This window comes from Solenopsis invicta, chromosome 13 (assembly GCF_016802725.1).
Source record: "Solenopsis invicta isolate M01_SB chromosome 13, UNIL_Sinv_3.0, whole genome shotgun sequence".
Lineage (NCBI taxonomy): Eukaryota > Metazoa > Arthropoda > Insecta > Hymenoptera > Formicidae > Solenopsis > Solenopsis invicta.
In genome coordinates, this window is record NC_052676.1 from 1,729,927 (window position 1) to 1,749,884 (window position 19,958).

Consider the following 19,958-nt stretch of genomic DNA (forward strand, 5'->3'; position numbering starts at 1 on the left):
GCCGAAAAATTTCCACTAATTTTAAATTTTTTTTTAGCGCGCGTGGAAACCAATACGATTGCTAACAGAGCTCTTTTGAGAATCGAGCAGAAACTACAGGGTATTGAGGACGGTCTGGTGTCTAGTGTTTCCGGACAGGTCGAGAGGCTCCTTCGGGAAGCACGAGACCCTGCGAATTTGTGCCAGATTTACTGTGGCTGGCAGCCATATCTGTGAATACTAGTAAATAATTTTATATATCATAAATACTCATATAATAAGTTTTTTATCGTAGAATAAGTTTTTTATATTAATTTATAATGTTTATTCGAAAATGTCTTTTTATACTTGTTGAAAAGGAAGTTTTATCAATATTCAAGTTTTATTGCCTTATTCCGATTCCATGATCCATTTGTATTATGCAGTGCTGAGGAAAATAGTTAAAATAGAAAATAGAAATATTTATTTAAGTGTATCTACAAACAATTTTGAGACAAGTATTTTATGTAGTACATATTACAAAAGCAAATAGCATTTAAGGTTTATACATACATTTACTTAACTGCCTCTCCTCCTTTTTTTTGAAATTTTTGAATGAAACTAAACTATCAGGCGTACCAATATATTTTTAGCATCGAGTGTACGTAAAATTCCAAAATCTTCAAATGGGGATCGTGGTAGCTAATGGGTTAAAATAAGAAATTTATTTTACATTTTGATATGTCATAGAAAATAAATAAGTGAAAGAAAGATAAAATAGGAAGATTAAAATAATTACTTAGCTATTTGGTAACTAATAACAAGGGAATTGATTTTAAAACACATTTAAAAAAAGAATGAATACATCTATATACCTGTAAAATGTGTGCTGTTTTTTATTTTATTTTTACTATATTTAATTTTGTAAAAAATAGAAAATAGAGGAAACTTATTTCCCTGTAACGTCCATGACATAAACATTAAATACTATTTGCTTTTTTACATTTATTATAAAGGTTATTTATTTCAAATAGTGTTTTTTTATAGATACATTTTTTTAATAAATATTTCTAATGAATCCATTTCAATTTTTCCTCGTGGTGTTATAACGCCTCGACAAATCGATGTATCGAAATAGCGAGAATCGAGAATATCGTATTATCGATATATCACTCTCGCACGCCGCGCGTCTAACATAACAAATTCAAATTTTGAACTGATTGTGAAGTAGATTTATCTTGGAGTAATGAAGATAGAATACAAAATACTAAAGTTCCCGAACGAGGAATGAGTTTGGAGGAAGCAGCAGGTGAGGGTAATAAAACTCTATGAAGAATTTCGTCGTGAAATATCTAATACTTCCCGAAATTCACTTATAATTCTCTTTTGCGATGCAATAATAGTGCACATTGATTCCAGAGAAAAAATGAAGCATGTGTTTTCGTTTATTCATCGGCGGGAATGACTGTGACGATGTGGAAACGAGTGCGGGCACGAGAGTTACACGCGAGACAGATTAACCGTGATGAGAGGACAGTCTACAAGTTCCTACTCATCATTTTCCTCCGCTATCGGGAAGGAGCGTACCCCGTATGCGTTCCGCCATAGGTGTAAACATACAGAATGATTCCTAAGTAAGTGTAAAAGATTTAAGGAGATTTTTATTTTATGAAGAAAATATTAAAACGTTTTTGAGGTTTTCATTTTTCTTTTCTCAACTTAGAAACACTTTGTGTTTTGAAAACAAAGTACTTTAAGATATATGTTTATTTTTTCTTCATAAAATAAGCCAAAGAATAAACTTTTTACTCTTAAATCTTTTGTATTGAATCATTCTGTATACAGGTTTATGTAAAAGTAACAAGAATAACAGTAGCTTTATTGAGATGCAAGTAATGAAAACAGTTATAAGCAAAAACGGAAACATCACAAAGAGCTACACGAAAGATAAAATAATAAAAGTAACGCTGTTTGAAATTTGTATTTATCTTTACGATTGAAAATTAACATGTAAATGTTAAGTACTATTTGCTTTTTTTCATATTTACTACATGAAATACTTTCAAATAGTATTTCTTTACAAATACATCCTTTAAATAAATGTTTCTATTGCATTAGTTTCAATTTTTCGCGATTAAGGATTAAAATTCTTCAATCAGATAATTTTAATCTGTTTCGTTCTGATTGGTAGAATTTTAATCATTAATGTGTAGTATGATACAAACTTTATAAGTTCAAATCTATAATAACAATAATGCTGCTTGCAAGCATAGGTAATAATCAGAGCTGAGTACCTAATTAAAAAGTTAAACATAAATAATAGTAATTTTAAAGCATTGATATAACTCACAAGTAAAGTTAAAATGAGTGTTTTGACACTTCGACTAACAGTTATTTTTAAAACTTTAAATTTGTTAACTTTTTTCCTAAGTTGTATAAACATTTGTAAAAGGAGGAAGATTGTAAAAGAAATATATTCCATATAAACAACAATTCTTTATTTATACAAAATTAATTTACAAGAAAGTATTAATGTTTGGTAATCGATATTATTGTGTTATTATTTAGAGTAATCAAATTTGTAAAAATTATGACGTTTTCTAAATCTAAATAATTTTAAAATTAGATTTTAACTTAATCTCAATGCAACTTTGAATTCATTTACTTAACGAAATTAATTTTGTGTAAGCCGTTAACTTTAACTTAATTTAAAAAATATATCATCAATTTATTCAACCCTTACAACATCTAATAATAATAATTTTATTGAAGGGTAAATAGTAAAAGCGATTATCAGGTAGGCGAGAATCGTCGCGGTGTGCTGCACCTCGAAAAAGGTGAGGCAGCATAGCCAAGCATAGCGGTCGCGCGAACAACCCGGACCTATAATGATAATAATGAAGGTGTAGGTGTAGGTGTAGGTGTGCGGCGTATGTAGCGCGCAACGTCGCCGTCACGTCCTCCCCGACTCCGTCATCGATTGCGCGCGCGCGCGGGGCGCACTCGGGGATTTCGCTCGCTCGCAAAGTTTCTCCGAAGGAGGTAGGCCGTGTAGCCGCCACCGCAGCGTGCGATCGCCTCCGTCCTCGCTGCCTGCAGCGGAAGAGAACGGTACGCTCGCGGGGGGCTTGCGATTTTCGAATTGAACAAGAGCGCGAAGGAGCGAGAGAGAAAGAAAGAAGACGGGTGGGAGGAAGGGAGAGAGTGATAGATTCGAAGGTGCAGGCGGGCGGGTCCTGCCAAAGTGTCGTCGCCTGACGCAAAGAGGATTGTGTACTCGTAGTGAACCTCGTGGTCCAGGATCAAATCCAGTCAGTCAAGCAGCCAGCCAGCCAGCCACTCATCGGTCGCCATCTTGCTGCTCGCCGAGAGAACCAGGAGAGAACGGTGACAGACAGACCCGCTATCGGCGCGCGACGAGGTGAGAGAGAAAGAGCGAGAGCGATTGTGACAGTGGGGAAGGAGGGGAAAGAGAGAAGGAGACAGATATAGATAGACGACGGTTCCTTCATGCGGTACGCGCCTATGCCAACCCGTCGCCTATGTCTCGCTCCACGTACAATCGCAGCCGAGGATAGTCGGAAGCAGCGGAGGATAGCCTAAGAAGAGGAGGCGGAGGAGGAGGTGGTGGTGGTGGTGAAGAGTATCGGCCGCGCTGATACTACCAGTCGAGTGCTAAGTACACACTTACCACACGTACACAGACAAAGGCGCGCGCGCACACGCACGCACCTTCGTCATCGTCGTCGTCGTCGTTGTCGTCGTCGTCGTCGTCGTCGTCGTCGTCTCACCGTCGCCTCCACTCGCAATGGCAATGGAGACGCCGAGGGAGCGAGAGATCGCTGCCGAGGACAGCATCAAGGTGGTCTGCAGGTTCCGGCCACTCAATGACTCCGAGGAGAAGGCCGGCTCCAAGTTCATCGTCAAGTTCCCATCCGGCAACGACGACAACTGCATCTCCATCGGGGTACGTGGAGCATTTCGCGCTTACGTGAACGTGGACCACTCGACCTCGTTCGTCGAGATCCGTTCCCATTGTCTCTTTGCATATATTGTTGCATATATTTGTGTGTAGATATGCATTCTCCATATAGATATGTGTATATAGAGCCATGACTATGATTCATGGAGCACATGTTTCTTTAGGATTTTAAAAGTGTATATTCTGCATTTAGCACATTCTATGTAGCACATACTGTGCTAGCAATGTTTTTTAGATTTTAGTTTAACATTAAATTGAATTCAACTTACTTTCTTTTTCTAATTTTTAAAATTAGAAAGCTGTAGAGTAAATTGGGAATATGATTCATAGAGCACATCTTTCTATGAATTTATTTAGCACATTCTGTGTACTATATTAGCAATGTTTTTTAGATTTTTAATTTTGAACTTTGTTTATCTTACTTTCTGTCTTTTTCTAATTTTCAAAACTAAAGAAATAAAAAGTAAGTTGAACTAAAGTCAAAGTTAGCCTAATTGATGAGAATGGATATTAGAAGGTTTAAATAAAATACTGTACACATAAATGCAATAGTGACTCAGCGATTTAATATATTGGAATTTTATATGCATGCTTTTAATTAAACATTATTTGTAGAGTACTGCAATTAAAAAATAATCAAGATTTTATAGTTATAAGAGAATTATTTTTATTAAAAGCTTGACATTTTCTGGAATTTTTGGCTACATAATACATATCGATTGTAGGGCAAAGTATACCTCTTTGATAAAGTATTTAAACCGAATGCTACACAAGACAAAGTCTACAATGAAGCCGCAAAATCTATCGTCACAGATGTTCTGGCAGGATATAACGGAACCATTTTTGCATATGGTCAAACATCGTCAGGTAAAGAATCTTTGTTCAAGACTATTATTTTAGAATCTATTTTAGAACAGGTGTTTACTAGAAAAATTTTTCTTAGAGAATATTTTATTATAACTCTAGAAAATTATCTCTTCAAACATTTGATTTTCCCAAATATATGAATTTTAGATAAGATTTTTTGATAAGATTTATCATTTTACATTTGTATTTAAACTTGCTCCAATTTTATTAAGCAAAAACATCTGAAAAATCAACAAATTTTTTTCCAAAATTTAAGCAGGCACACCTTGTAGAATAATCATCACCAGATTTTTATTATATTTAAATTCTTTGTACACAGGTAAAACGCACACAATGGAGGGAGTCATTGGCGATCCGAACAAACAGGGAATTATTCCACGAATTGTCAATGACATCTTCAATCATATCTATGGCATGGAGGAGAACTTGGAATTTCATATCAAAGTGTCATACTTTGAGATTTACATGGATAAAATCAGGGATCTTCTCGATGGTGAGTCCTCGCTTGATTTTATATTTATACTTAATATTAATAATTATTATGTTTGTGACAATCAATACCTCTGTACACTGCTCGAAATAAATCTTTGTAATTTTTCGTTTCAGTGTCTAAGGTTAATTTAAGCGTACACGAAGACAAGAACCGCGTGCCGTTCGTGAAAGGTGCGACCGAGCGGTTTGTTTCTAGTCCTGAGGAGGTGTTCGAAGTGATAGAGGAAGGGAAGTCAAACCGGCACATCGCCGTGACCAACATGAACGAGCACAGCTCACGTTCCCATTCCGTTTTCCTTATAAATGTTAAACAAGAGAATTTGGAGAATCAAAAGAAGCTTTCCGGCAAATTGTACCTTGTCGATTTAGCCGGTTCCGAAAAGGTGGGATTATATGAGGAAAACATGTTTTTTTCTATTCTTCTTTTTTATATCTTCTATTTCATTATTTTATATTTTCCATATTTTATATTTTGTTAGGTTTCTAAGACCGGTGCAGAAGGAACGGTGCTAGATGAAGCGAAGAACATTAACAAATCTCTGTCTGCACTTGGTAATGTAATCTCGGCCTTGGCTGACGGCAATAAGACTCACATTCCTTATCGTGACTCCAAGCTAACGAGAATTTTGCAAGAATCCTTGGGTGGCAACGCCAGGACCACGATTATCATCTGTTGCTCTCCCGCTAGTTTCAACGAATCCGAAACGAAATCAACTTTAGATTTTGGTAAATTATATTTCTTTGCTCTTCGATAATATGTGGCATTGTTTTCGACAGATTTTGTGGAATGTGTTTATTATAGGTAAACGCGCTAAGACTATTAAGAACGTCGTATGCGTGAACGAAGAATTGACGGCCGAAGAATGGAAACGTCGATACGAACGCGAGAAGGAGAAAGTGGCGAGATGGAAGGGCAAAGTGGACAAATTGGAGGCAGAATTGTCGCGTTGGCGGCAGGGTGAGACTGTCAAACCCGAGGAGCAGGTCAGCCTTATTGAGGGACCGGATGTTACCACACCGATTACCGCACCCATTGAAGGTAATGAAGACATAGAATATGAATGCATTTATCTAATTAAGAGTCTTATATATTAAGACAGGACGAATGTAAAAGAATTGTCAAATGGTGTAATTTTTTTGTAAGATTAGATGTATAACTTTTGTGTAGTTCATGGATTCTAAAGCTCTTTATTTTGCAGCCAAACTGGACGACAAGATCAACAGTCCGATGCCTGCTACTCCTGGCGGCGGTCTCATGATCGGTTCCCTCTCGAACGAGGAGAGGCAGAAGCTCGAGGAGGAACGCGAAAGACTGTATCAACAGTTGGATGATAAGGATGAGGAAATCAATCAGCAGTCGCAGTACGTCGAGAAGTTGAAGGAGCAGATGGATGAACAGGAGGAACTTATCGCCAGCGCGAGGCGAGATTACGAACAATTACAACAGGAGATGAACCGAATACAGCAGGAGAACGAGAGTGCTAAGGAGGAAGTGAAAGAGGTGTTGCAAGCACTGGAAGAACTTGCAGTCAATTACGATCAAAAGTCGCAAGAGGTAAATATTTGTGAACAAATGGAAGACTATTGTTTAAGAAAACTTACAAGCTTTTTTTATTCTTCTTACTCTAACTTCAGGTTGAGCTGAAAAACAAGGAACAGGAATCAATGACGGAAGAGCTTCTGTCTAAACAAGTAGCTCTGAACAACACTGCATCCGAATTGCAACAATTACGTGACATGTCGGCCCATCAAAGAAAACGCATTGCGGAGATGTTAGCAAATTTCCTAAAAGACTTGGGGGAGATTGGTGTAGCTATCGGTGGCGAGTCTAACGAAAATCTAAAGGTAAGATTATATAAAATCTCCAAGAAATAAAAACGTAGAAATTATTTTTTTGTGATTTAATTATGATCTCAATTTGAATTTAAGATTGCTCCGCCGGAGAGCAACGGTAAACTGGAGGAGGAGTTCACGGTAGCGCGGTTGTTCATCAGCAAGATGAAGTCCGAGGTGAAGAATTTAGTCCAGCGATGTCAGGGATTAGAAAGCTTCCAAACAGACTGCAACAAGAAAGTGAGTACGGCGGCAGCTTTGTTTCACGTCATCGCATTAATCACAATTTCTTCTTCACGTCGCTCTCCTCAAATCAATCTTTATTTTGCGTAAATGTCTAGGTTTCCGAATATGAGAAGGACTTGGCTGAATGCCGGCTGTTAATCTCGCAACACGAGGCACGCATGCAAACGCTGACGGAATCGATGAAGGAGGCCGAGACGCGCAAGCGAGCCTTGGAGGAAGACGTAGACGCGTTGCGCGAGGAATGCGCCAAGTTGAAGGCCGCTGAACAAGTACAGGCGGTCACCAACAAGGAGAAGGCCGAGGAGAAAGAGGCGGCGACGAAGATGCGTGTGGCCTTAGAGGAGCAGATGGATCAGCTGAGGGATGCGCATCAAAAACAGGTTGGTTACTTGTGGAATATATTTCAATCGAATATGGATTAAATTTTTAATCCTTTAAATACTTTTTTTCAAATTCCTGCATTTTCTAATGTCGGATCTAACGTTATTTAAGGTTGCCGCGCTTAGGGACGAACTTTCCGAGAAGCAGGAGCTAATCAGCGAGCTCAAAGATCTCAATCAGAAGTTTACTCTGGCGCACCAACAAATGCAGGCCGATTACGAACGGCTGAAGCAAGAGGAGGCTAATAAATCGGTCAAGCTGCAGGAGCTTTTGCTATTGAACGAGCGCCGAGAACAAGTACGTTTGACGAGCGGTCTATCGATTGCACGGTCAAAATAAATTTATAATTGTACAAAATAAATTTATAATCACATCGAATCTTGATTTCAGGCAAGAAAAGATCTCAAAGGTTTGGAAGATACGGTAGCCAAAGAACTGCAGACCTTGCACAATCTACGCAAATTGTTCGTTCAGGACCTGCAGGCTAGAATAAAGAAGACTATTAATGCAGAGGATAATGAGGATGATGGTGGTTCTCTCGCGCAAAAACAGAAGATATCTTTCTTGGAGAATAACCTAGACCAACTGACGAAGGTACAGCTCGAATGCAAATTATATGTTTATATTTTTCATGAATACGTCGCTATTAAGTGTAAATAATTTATAATTAAACTTTGCCCTTATTTTTATTTATATTCATGCTATTAATATATTGACGCCTTACATAATATATATTTTTATTACAGGTGCACAAACAACTCGTCAGAGATAACGCAGATCTCCGCTGCGAGCTGCCTAAACTAGAGAAACGATTGCGGGCGACGATGGAACGTGTCAAGGCTCTGGAGACAGCGCTGCGCGACGCCAAGGAGGGCGCGATGCGAGATCGCAAGCGCTATCAATACGAGGTGGACCGGATCAAGGAGGCGGTCCGACAAAAGAATCTGGCGCGACGCGGGCCGAGCGCGCAGATCGCGAAGCCGATTCGGGCCGGTCAGCACCACCTGAGTAACGTCAATGCCATCAGAACCGGCAATCGTGGTAAGGAGTAGTTTCCTCTCTGTCTTCCTCTGGCATATGAGCCGCGCCAGTTAAAATCGCCATCGTCTCTCTTTTATTTTTTTTCACCTCCTTTTTTTCACTTTGTTTCGTATGTACAATCATCTTGTTTTTCTTTTTTTATTTAATTAAAATGCTTACATTGTGTATCGTAGTGTGAGTTTGTTCGGTTTTGCATTACAAAAGGGGTGGCGGCTGGCGGCTGGCAGCTACTCCCCTCTCCGCAGACAGCTTCTGCGCTTTAGAGTGAGTGGGTCGATTTTGTTGCGTCTACTATCTTGGTACAAAGCTTCTCACGCAATTTTATTAAAGAGAAAATAAAAGCGAACAAACTTCACGTCCCTTTTTAACGTGCGATCGAATCGCGTTCTTTTGCATGAGTTTAATTATTTGAGACGTTTCCTCAGTTGCGATTACCGCCGTATCATTTAAGATTTATATTTAGAAATCACTATAATATTGATTTTACGAAATATGAAATTTTATTTGATTGTCGATCAATATTACTTTGTATATTTATTTGTTTTCCTCTCTTTTTTTCCATGTTCCTGATCACACACACACAGATATGGGTAACAGCGTACAGTGATCGTGATCGCATAATGCCAAAATACCCTTCACTTTTACAGAAAACGAATGCAAGAACGCTTTCATCGATGAAAACAAAAGAATTCCAGCGGCTCTTATGTATAACGGATATGCATAAATGTTACAATTATTATTATAAAGTAAGGGCATAGTACTATATTATCCGCAAGGAGAGAGCACCGCCAGTTCTTTTAATTGTTTCTTTCCTCTTTTTCTCAGAGCAAGCATGTGCTTAGGTATATATAAGATAAGTGCATTAAATAAATTATATACATGTACATGTATATACGACACCTATGAGACATATATGTATGTACATGTGTATGTCACAAGTGCTGCATGTCCTGTCGATGTAAATAGTTAATTTTTATAAATTATTTAATTTAATGTCATATATAAATATATAGATATATATATTTGCATGATAATAATTCGATTATAGATATTGAATTGTATGTCTGAAACGCGTACGAATTACACGGAGGAGTCTCTTGCCACTCCCACGAAATAATTTATACTTTAGTGTTTTCTATTTAAATCGCACTCAGTCTAAAAACTGAGAATCAAGAAAAACTCTTGCCGCAATCTTACGAGTTCGTAGTGAGGATCGCGTGATCACGTCGATCAGGATCCTCGAGGATCTCGGGAAAGAGGCAACGAAGACTTAACGCATTTAGTTCAAATACTAATTAATTCACTAATTGAGAAGACGATCGGACATGCGGCTTCGAGCGAGTGTAAAGATGATCGCGGCTTACACAAGTATTCGTAATTGTAAGAAATCTCTCTGCTAGCTGATAAAAATACCTCGCAATAAGAGCGCACGGTGAAAACTTGTGTCCACTCGTCGCTAAAGAACTTACGATCGTGAAACAAATTAAACAGATAACGTAATGTATTGTACGTCCCTAGATGCTCAATATTATTGATTGTCTGAACGCTATGTCGAAAGTTTGTACACTATATTGTGCAATTTGTTTCCTAATTTTGCTCAGACGTTGATTAACTCTTGTTATAAATTTTGTTGAACGCAGTCGCTACATGCTTCTGATAACAATTAAATAAAGTCAGACATTAAGCTCATAATATACAGAAGAAAACAGTTCATATTTATGTTAAAATTTTTGTGTTGAAATCTATCCATATTGTGTCAGATCCCAAATTTGTGCGATGATTCTTAAACTGGAACGATATATATAGATACTGTTTCGTGCTGATGCTTGATGCTTGATGCTTGTTCTCAGAGTTAAGATAAATAACGTGATCAGAAATAACCATTCAGTTTTATTAATTGACGTTAAATCTAATAAAGTCTATTAACGATAAAAATACACCCTCATATGTAACGTTTCAAAGAAATACATTTCGATTGACACGATATATTGTACAAATCCTCAACTTAGCCTGCAATTGATTAATAATATTGAGCGATTAGAAGGAATCAATCGTGGAAGTGAAATTGATATTGTTTAGAGATCCTCCAATCAAAATCTGACTACAAGGCGATTTCCTGACGAGATCCTGAGAGAAAGAGGGGGGGGGGAGGTATACATTCATTAACTCTTTATCTCATTTCCTTCCTCTTCTATCTTTGTCTTATCTTTTTCTCTGTCTCAGGGGTTGGCAAAACATGTCAATCAATCAAAACTGGCTGTCTCGCTGGCCAGATTCTGATTGCAGTATCTTTACCGGGAAGAACGGCATTGTGGAAGTATCTAAGAATTTAGCTAGATGCATCCGACTAAATTTTTAGACACTTCCACAAAACCATTCTTTCCATATAAATTTTGTCCGAGCGCGAAAGATGACAATTCGAACCGAGTTCTAGCGTTGTGGGTATCGAGACCAAGAGCCCGCCAGTGCGCATTCTTGCCGAAGGGCACGCTTGATCCCCGGTCAAGCGAGGAATTGCCTCTCCAGAGCTCTCGCGTCACGGCGGCCGGTCCGCGTGCGGTCTCAGTGCGAGGAAAATTCACAAGGACCTACTCCGCGACAGGAAAGTAGAGCGATTTGAACCATCTATATTATGCGTATACAGCGTACAGCTCGCCGACCATTTCTCTCGCGTGCGTCTAATTTAGATTAATTTATCTCCGATACGCTCCTTTTGCTGCTCCCTGGCGACCATCGAGCGACGAGAAGATGCCTCGGCCTTCCTCCGGCGAGCCTCTCGGACTTTCTTCTTCCTCGCTTCTTCCGACTACGAGTGAGCGGTGAAACCCTTTGTGAAATCTACTTGTCGCGTGTCTTGAAAAGAAGGAAAGAAGAGGAAGAAAGGAAAGTGGAGGAAACTCTTCGTCGGAGTTTCGCGCTCACGCGTTTCTCATTCGCGGCGTCATTGATCCTTTTCGAGAGCTCCTCACTTTTTTCTTGTTAAACTTAGAGTTCAGTTCTCTCGCGATCGTTATTTTCTACGCTCTTTTTTCCGCCCAATTTTACACACGAAATATTGTACGTCTCTTTATAAATCTGTTTTACAAGGCTTCTCTATATATGATTGCGCGCTCTTGAGATAGCCGTATCGTTGCTAATTTATAAATCGCGATAAGATACGAATCGCCCGACTACGCGAATGGCCCGGGCCGACGCTGACGATGGCCTTTCACGGCACTCGTGCATTTCCCCGTTACTCCGCGATATCCTGCGTTTATTGTCGCTCTCACAATCGCGCGCATAATCGATGCGTAATCTGCCTCCGTCGCGAGCGAGAGAGCCTATTTATTAAGATACAAATACGTTTTTCGATCCTCCTCGGACGCGAAAATTCTCAGATCTGTGCTAAACTTGTGAGAGCGCTCGCGGGATTTGTTTAACGATAATGAGTAGAGGTTGCACCTTCGTGGTAGCTTTTTCGTGGAGCACGGGGAAGCGAGTAATGTAAAGTAAACGCGACTCGAAAAGAAGTATTCGACTAATACTTGTATTCTTTTCTATCACACACCATCTCCAGGTTCTCTCTTAACTTTTGTGATATATAACTGTATCGAGGACGACGAAGTTGCGTTCTTTTTTTTTTTCATCCCTCTTTGCTCTTACGTGGGCGAAGACGGCCGACAAGCGTGTGGTGCATTAATGCGAGTGCAATTATCGTTAAGCTATTTTTGTCGGGTATATGTAAATATACGAAATATACATATATATATATACAATACAATGTAACGTGTCACGTTAGTTTCGCGAACGGAACGATAGAAAGGAGAGGGTACGTTCCCCTCCGTGGTGAAAGAAAGAAGGCAAGCATACGTTCTATGCACGATTGTATTTATCGCAGATATAATACACACACACTTATAATGTTAATGTTTCTCTCTTCGACGCGCGTCCCTCTTTAGACGCCGATGAATGTATTTCTCTCCTCTCTGTTCCCAAACCGCCTTCCCAATTGTGTTGCGCTGAAAATTGTAATCCGCGAGTTTCCCTTTTTCCTGCCGATTAATTAAATTAATCATCAGCTTCGACAAAACAATTGTAATTCCGCGACCGTCGAGATTTTCGACCCCTTCCCCTCCCCCCATCCCTTTTCGCGACGTAATTGAGAAGCTAAAAAGAGATTACGTAAGAAAATCGTGTAAGAAATCGCTATACCGATCTTTGTGATAGATGATAACAATCCCTCATAAGCGCAACAGCAACGATCGATTCTTATTATTAATGATGTATGTGTAATGTATCGAATAACGTTCGCCGACGTGCGCGGAGCGCAGACAGAGCTATTGGTATATTATTTTCGTAACGTCTCCGGTGTGTCTGAGTAAAGAAAGAAAAAGATAATGTTAAAATAATGCTACACTACACACTTATATTCGCAGTCAAGTAGGCGAGATTATAACGATTTATGTGCACGCAGCCATCCAGTCACTGTTAAAGAGGAGGTCGATCTACAACCGCTAAATCCCTTCGTCTCGACGACGAGCGAAGAGCGCCTTCTTCGTTTCTTTATCGCGATCTTTCGGAGGGAAAGAGGAAAAAAAATAGGATCTCCCGTTCCGTTGTTTCGAGAGATCCGATCTCACAGAGAGAATCTCAGCGAGCAAAGAACGTAATAACGGAGTTCTCCGACGACTTTTGTGTAACGATCTTATTTTTTCGTCGTGCGAGAATGCTTTTCGCATCAGCGAGATCGAGTTCAGATCTACCTCATCTGAAACAGCAAAGTAGCGAAAGTGAGATAAAAAGAAAACCGTGAAAAAAAGAAACGCATAGCTGCAATTCTAAACAATTTTTTTTCTAGACATTAGGTGGTAGTAAATTTGTATGCAGGGTGTAGAAGAGAGGCTGTAGCTACAAGGTACTATATAAATTGTAATACAATATTCTTCTCGGATTAAAACTGTAATTTTAAGGTGATATCGTTATACTATTATCATTATTCAATTATCGAAACGAGACAATGCTTATATTGAAGAAAGAACAAGGAAAATCACACGTCTGTATTCACTTATTTATTTATTGTCGCACCGCATATTGTCCCGGCGAAGTAATCTCCGAAAGAAATATATTTATAAGGTAATAATAAAAAAAAATATATTATACATACACACATCTCATCGTGCGTGCGTAAGATTCTGTATTGATCGCCCTGTCCCAGCCTTCGAGGCTGAAAGGATTCCGAACTTTTTACGAATTTATTTATGTTACTTTTAAAATCATTGTATTTACAATCGCAAAGAAAGTTTTAATGCACCTTAGTCAATTTGTACGAAATTACTTGTTTTCTCTTCTGCATTTTGTCAACGGATTTTCTCTTCCTTTCCGCGGAATGTTACCGACTTTTTTTATTTTTAAAAAGACTTTATAAAAAGTTTAAAAAAAATATTAAGAACATGAAGAAAAAAAGATGAAAAGATACTATCCTATAAACAGGACGATGAAAAGGAATAAATTAAAAGTGACAATCTATAGATCGTATTGTAAAAAGTTCACATTTTATTCTTGTCAGTAGAATTATACAATATTATAGATATCAAAACATACAATAATCGGAATACAATAAGCAACATGATTTATTACAACAAGTTTTTCCTAGTCCACAGGCTAAGAAGGCTTCACGTATAGTGTACCTGTCGCAGGGCGCATCTTTTTTTCTTTTTTTTTTAAGAAAGTTCTCGGCAAGTATGTACAATCGATCTTGTTATTGATAAATAATGAAATGAAAACAGAAAATATTCAGGGCACAATGCATAAACAAATATACTTGGCTTATTTCTAAAGTTACATACGTATTTCTCACTGAGGCTGAAGTTTTCGTATTAATTACAGTATGTGTAAAAAGGCATTCGCGCGCCCCTTTCTTTTATGCGGAATAATTTTAAGTAAGGGAAAAAAAGCATTACATAAAGTGCTCCATTTGATGTGCATTGATATAAACAAAAACTGATACATTATGAAACACTTCAAACGCTATTGTTTTCTCTCAAGCAAAATTACTTCCAAAAGATGAGACACGCAAATTGTCCTCGGCGTTCGCATTTTAAACTGTCGTGATTCGAAATCCGAAAGATTGTATTGTATTCGAAATGCGCAAGGAGATACGTTTACGCATTCGCGAAATTGAGCGAGAATTGCCCCCTCGTAGAGGCCAGCCCTACGTCGGGCAATTAAGATTCGAGACGCTATTTCTCAAAAATGGCAAACAGGCTTGCCGGAAAAAAAGGTAATATGAAAGAAAACGAGCAGATAAATATTTACATAAATACAGAAGGTAATACATACAATTCAGAAATTTCGAGTTTAAGGATATAAAGCGGCGTGTCTATAAGAACAGATATCCTAATTATAGAAAAAAAAAAGAAAATACTAGGTCTAATATAAAAGCAGAAGAAGAGACTGGTAGATATGTTCGAGCATGTATATTGGCAGTGTAATGTTGTATTTACTATTTTCCCAGCAGTAAAATGGAATACGGTGCTCGTCCCTTATTTGGCAGTAATTCTATCACCCCTAACAAGTAAATCTGGGAGAACGTCAAGCACCAATTTTTCTCAAAATCTTTTATAGTTGTCATGTCAAAATAGGAAGAAATCCCTCATCGATTTTAACTTTATTTTTTTTTATTTTACGCAAATACCCGATTTTACACATGTTTAAAGCATTATTTCCAATGAGAATGAATCTAAATCTAATTTTTTGAAATTCAACACATAAAACACTACAAGAATAATTAAGAAATAGTTCCACTTGTAGAAAACTTTAAGAGTCCGTTTGGGGTGGTTTAGAACCATATATGAGTTTGGACGTGTTTGTCCGTTACAAAAATTTTTGCAGGATTGCTAATGCAATCATTAAACTTTGTGTTACGCGCTACTAGATTTTCGATTCCACTTTTATATTTCGGAATATGATCGTATCGTCCTCACGTGTATTTGCGTAAGATAAAAGCTTTTTTTAAATTGAAAAAATTAATTTGAGCTCAAATTAATGCGATTTTTTCATACTTTGACATAAGAAACTGTAAAAAATTGAAAAAAAATCGGTGTCTGACCGCCCGGCGTCCGTGAGGTTTACTCGTAAATATTAACTGTAAGTTCACGTTAAATCGTTAGAACTTAAGAAACCGGCAGTAGAAAATCGCATACAAGAGAAGAGAAAAGAAAAGTGACCGAATTGATCGCAGCGACCAAACTCGCCGAGTACTCGAAGTTCACTTAATACTAGCAATCACATAAATAATCGTGACGATTGATAAAAATTACCGCGTGAACACACAATAACCCAGCGCACGGCGAACCTGGTCGTCGAGACGTTAACGTAACAACGTAGCGCACAGCACTATCATGTTTAGTATCAGCGAACCGCAGAGCATCGCAGACAGCCAGCCGGGGCTCGTGACGACCGTAGTCGTGTGGGAACCGGCATGCATCAACGGCACCCAACCGTTCCGTTCCCCGACGTTCGGTCCGCGAGCGTAGTTCTCCTGGACATAATCGTCCGTGTTGCACGCCGCGCGGATCGTCGGCGATGGTGATGGCGACGGTGCCGCTGACAAATGGCCTCCCGTCGCGTCGGAGTACCGCGATTGCGGACGCGGGACCGGCGAGTCATGCCTGGAGACGAGACCCCCCGGCCGCGGCGTTTGGCATGACCATCGCGTAGCTTCCGACACAACAGAGCATCGGTCAAACTCGTGCACGGACGGCTCGCGGGATGGCGCGAGATTGGAGGAGCCGACCGATCCAAAGCCAGAGCTCTGACTGGACGATCGCGAGAGCGTCGGCGGCGTCGCGGTCATCATACCGTCCTGCCAGTAACCGCCCGCCACCCACGACGTCTGCGTCACCGATCTGAGCTTTGGCGGTGACAGGATGCACCTCCTCTTGCCGCTGCTATAGATGCTGCTAGATTTCCTGAACAGATTCTCGGAACTCGTCGCACTGTACACTCTTCGTTCGAAAATCGCAGGCGCCACTTTCACGCTTCTGCTATATTTCGGTGGATCTTCGCTCAAGAGAAGAGTACTCAGGCTGTCGTTCAAACAGCAATTATCTAGTGAATCGTTTTCGCGCCGAGATACAGAGCTTAGGCATCCATTGATGCCATCGTTGGCAGTAATCGTAGACAGTCTTTGTCTCAATCTAAAAAAAAATAGAAATAACAAAAGCGTTCATGTATTAAGAGCAAAAATGACGTAAAATACTTGCATTGCTGAATGGGATTTGCTGAATTTGATTTCAGTGGAAGATAATTCACCCGCCGTATAAACGGATGGTTTAATACTGTCGTTCACTTCGCTTGGTACGTTATTGTTTTCACTGGTATACGCGAGTCGAGGCAAAACGGTATCTCGTGAGCGCAACTTGATTTTCTTAAATGCCACTGAACCATTCAATGTATTTTTAGTTATACTGGAATCTAGTCTCATCAAATAAATAAACAAATCGATGACAAATACGCATACCACTACCTGAAATGACAGTCTGGTAAGTTAAATGTATATACTTGGGATGTTTACTTTGAATTTTATAAAAAAAATTCTGTGAAAATTCCTGGATTTTCCAAGCATTTAAATCAAAGTTGCAGATAACATTAGAAGAATTTTTAATGCAACTTTAAAATAAATTTATTTTATTATAATATACAATATAAAAATTTGTCTAAATATCAATAAAATTTCATAAAAATTCATAAAATTTTCAAAGATAAAATAAAAATAAATTTTTTGAAAATTCCAGGTTTTCTCGATAGTAAACATCCTGAAATATATTTAAGCGCTACAAATAATTTCCAGTCGTGTCCAACTCACCACGCGGTACTGCATAAAAAGTTCCATTGCAAGCCAAACATTTTGAGTCGTCAAACTCTTGATGGACACGGAAATAGTGATGCAAAACAATAAAGATATCCATATTTTGATAATTTTGTTTAACCTTGTCTTGAAGCTCGCCCAACAAATGCATAAACGAAAGAACAGTCCACCAATTGGCAGCCAAACAAAGTCGTGCATGAGCATCGCGACCAGGATTGTCGAGATAAGTCGAAAAAGTGTTTCCCACCGTCTTGCTTTCTGTAAGAGTACTAATCAATGATTATTTGTTGCTACAACTGCATGTTATTGAAAACATTAATGAAAAATGTTCAGAGATATTTACGATAATGTAATAAACATACTATTAAAGATGTATCACACATAGTCTCTGCAAAAAGTAAAAGTTTAAAATTAGAAATGTTTCAACATTTACACTTCAAATAAACTGTATACATAATAAACAACAAATTATGTTTGTTATAATGATAAATAAAGTAAATAAATTATAAAAATATTTTTTTATAATTTATTTATTTTATTATTGAAAATTAAATTCTAAAAAATTCATTCATTATTAAAAATTAAATTATTGTAAAAAATGAAAAAATCTCAATTTTTTGTATAAATATTTAAAGTACTCAAGATATTGAATAAATTTATTTAAAAACTATACAGTTATGAATTTTACATTAATCATCCCAAATACTCAAAATACTTGAATATTTATATAAAAAATAACACCTATATTTAAAAAATTCAGATTTTTTTTATTATTAATTCTATCTATTAAAGCAATTTCTTCTTCTAATTAAAATAATTTTTTAGATACAAAATCATGGCCAAACTTTTTGTTATTTTTAACTGCAATGCAGAACAATTCGCAATATTTTCAGTTTCTTGAAAATATATGTGATACATCCTCAACGATATCCTACAAATGTACTCACGCTGATAAGCGTTTTTATTGGTTTCCGCCGAAAGAAGAGCATTTTGTAACGAGTTAACCATGCTGTCTGCCTGCGCAACACATCTTGCACTGTTGATTTGCAGCTGTCGCACAGTGGATACTTTATTTCCAGATACTCCTTGAATGCCTTCAACTCTGTATGAAAGAGCTTCTCACTCTTAGGCTCAAAGTTGGACAGCTCCAGCAGCTTCTGACTCTCCCGCTCATTGCAGTACGAACAGAGTTTATCATCAAGGACATGGCAGTTGTCACCTCCATCAGACAGGCGACAATATCTCGTACGTACTTTCGCCGCTGTGTACTGCTCTGGAATATCGTACTTATAGTCGCCATCCTGCAAGGAGTATTTTTTGCATTTGTCTACATACAGGTGTGCTATTTTCAGGTAAATTTTCTAATTTTCATCCTTTTCTTTTCTCATTGAAGAAAAAGAAAGAAAGAATGAACATGTGCAAGAGATTCAGCTAGAATTAAAAAAACCAATCTATTAAGCAAATGGAGTTTCTCAGAAAAAAAAAGTGTAGCTGGAAAAAGAAAATAACTGAAGAAGTAGACTACGATTTACCTTGGAAAAGCCGTTGTACTGTTCGCACCAAGAGCACAACCACCAGTCCAGGTCCTGCCGCCAGATTTTCGTGTTCTCATTGCAAAACCAGCAGTTCACCTTCACAGGCCATCTCGCTCTGCAAGACGCGTGATCGCAATGCGTGAGGCACGCTCGTAAAAACGGCGGGAAAATGTACATACATAGAACGCAAGCTGTAGACTCACCTCAGCCTGTAGAAGATCGTCAAGCACGTAGCGAGAATTAAAAGAATCGGGGCGAATGCGATCGTAAAATCGAACGCCGCGTTGCGCTCGATTACCATCTCGCGTAGAAGGAGAAAAGAGGATGAAGGGAATTAAAAGCGCGCTAAAAGAACGACGATAGATGCGAAACACGACCGCGAAAAGGCGAGCTCTCTCCATGGGGTGGCGAAGTTGATCGCGTGCCTCATCTCCCGCCGAATGACTGAGGGGCAGAGCACGTCATAACCTGAAAAACCTGTCGTTAGCGAGGAGAACGAGTTTCACGCACGTTGCCTGTCGCGATATCAACTTGAACGTGTGGAGTCTTCGTCGAGACTTACCATACAAAAACTCCAGGTGATTTCTCCTGTACATGCAGCAAACCTACACGATCGAAATTGCTCGTATTCGCCGTTACGATACCCGTCACACGTGCCGGCCGAAAAATGCCATAATATCAATCAATATGGTACCAACCTAAATATGAATTGTATATAAGCTCTACAATATTTCTATAGGGACATATAGGGTTGCATTTTCGAAAATTCTACTCG

General features: G+C 38.6%; 3 protein-coding genes across 6 annotated transcripts in view; 2 read left to right on the top strand and 1 right to left on the bottom strand.

Moving 5' to 3' along the window:
• The window catches only part of LOC105208138 (serine-protein kinase ATM), a 15,700-nt gene extending 12,576 nt beyond the window's left edge, over positions 1-3,124 (top strand). The window contains exons 19-21 of one of the 3 annotated variants that reach the window (XR_005576168.1): positions 38-222; positions 1,187-1,267; positions 1,378-3,124. Coding sequence is in view for 1 of the 3 variants with exons in the window: in XM_039456749.1 (XP_039312683.1) it covers positions 38-216 (179 nt within the window). In the remaining 2 variants the exon portion in view is untranslated. Of the gene's footprint in view, positions 1-37 lie in introns of all 3 variants that reach the window. The other 2 variants (XR_005576167.1, XM_039456749.1) reach the window with 2 other exon arrangements.
• Positions 2,999-13,942, top strand: LOC105208137 (kinesin heavy chain). Of its 2 annotated transcripts, none has more exons than XM_011177906.3 (14): positions 2,999-3,925; positions 4,666-4,807; positions 5,127-5,300; positions 5,414-5,682; positions 5,779-6,025; positions 6,102-6,338; positions 6,499-6,854; positions 6,935-7,144; positions 7,229-7,372; positions 7,474-7,758; positions 7,871-8,056; positions 8,150-8,353; positions 8,506-8,800; positions 9,448-13,942. In XM_011177906.3, the coding sequence occupies exons 1-14, from the start codon at positions 3,767-3,769 to the stop codon at positions 9,522-9,524; spliced, it is 2,985 nt and encodes a 994-aa protein (XP_011176208.1). In that variant the 5' UTR covers positions 2,999-3,766; the 3' UTR covers positions 9,525-13,942. The 2 variants fall into 2 exon arrangements, with proteins under 2 accessions (XP_011176208.1, XP_011176209.1); XM_011177907.3 differs by having other exon boundaries at positions 9,385-13,938.
• LOC105208136 lies at positions 13,537-19,891 on the bottom strand. Its single transcript, XM_011177905.3, has 7 exons — positions 19,746-19,891; positions 19,387-19,651; positions 19,181-19,298; positions 18,596-18,949; positions 17,646-17,906; positions 17,044-17,306; positions 13,537-16,977 (listed from the first exon to the last, which is right to left on the bottom strand). The coding sequence occupies exons 2-7, from the start codon at positions 19,482-19,484 to the stop codon at positions 16,149-16,151; spliced, it is 1,923 nt and encodes a 640-aa protein (XP_011176207.1). The 5' UTR covers positions 19,485-19,651; positions 19,746-19,891; the 3' UTR covers positions 13,537-16,148.
• Between the last annotated feature and the right edge of the window lie 67 nt (positions 19,892-19,958).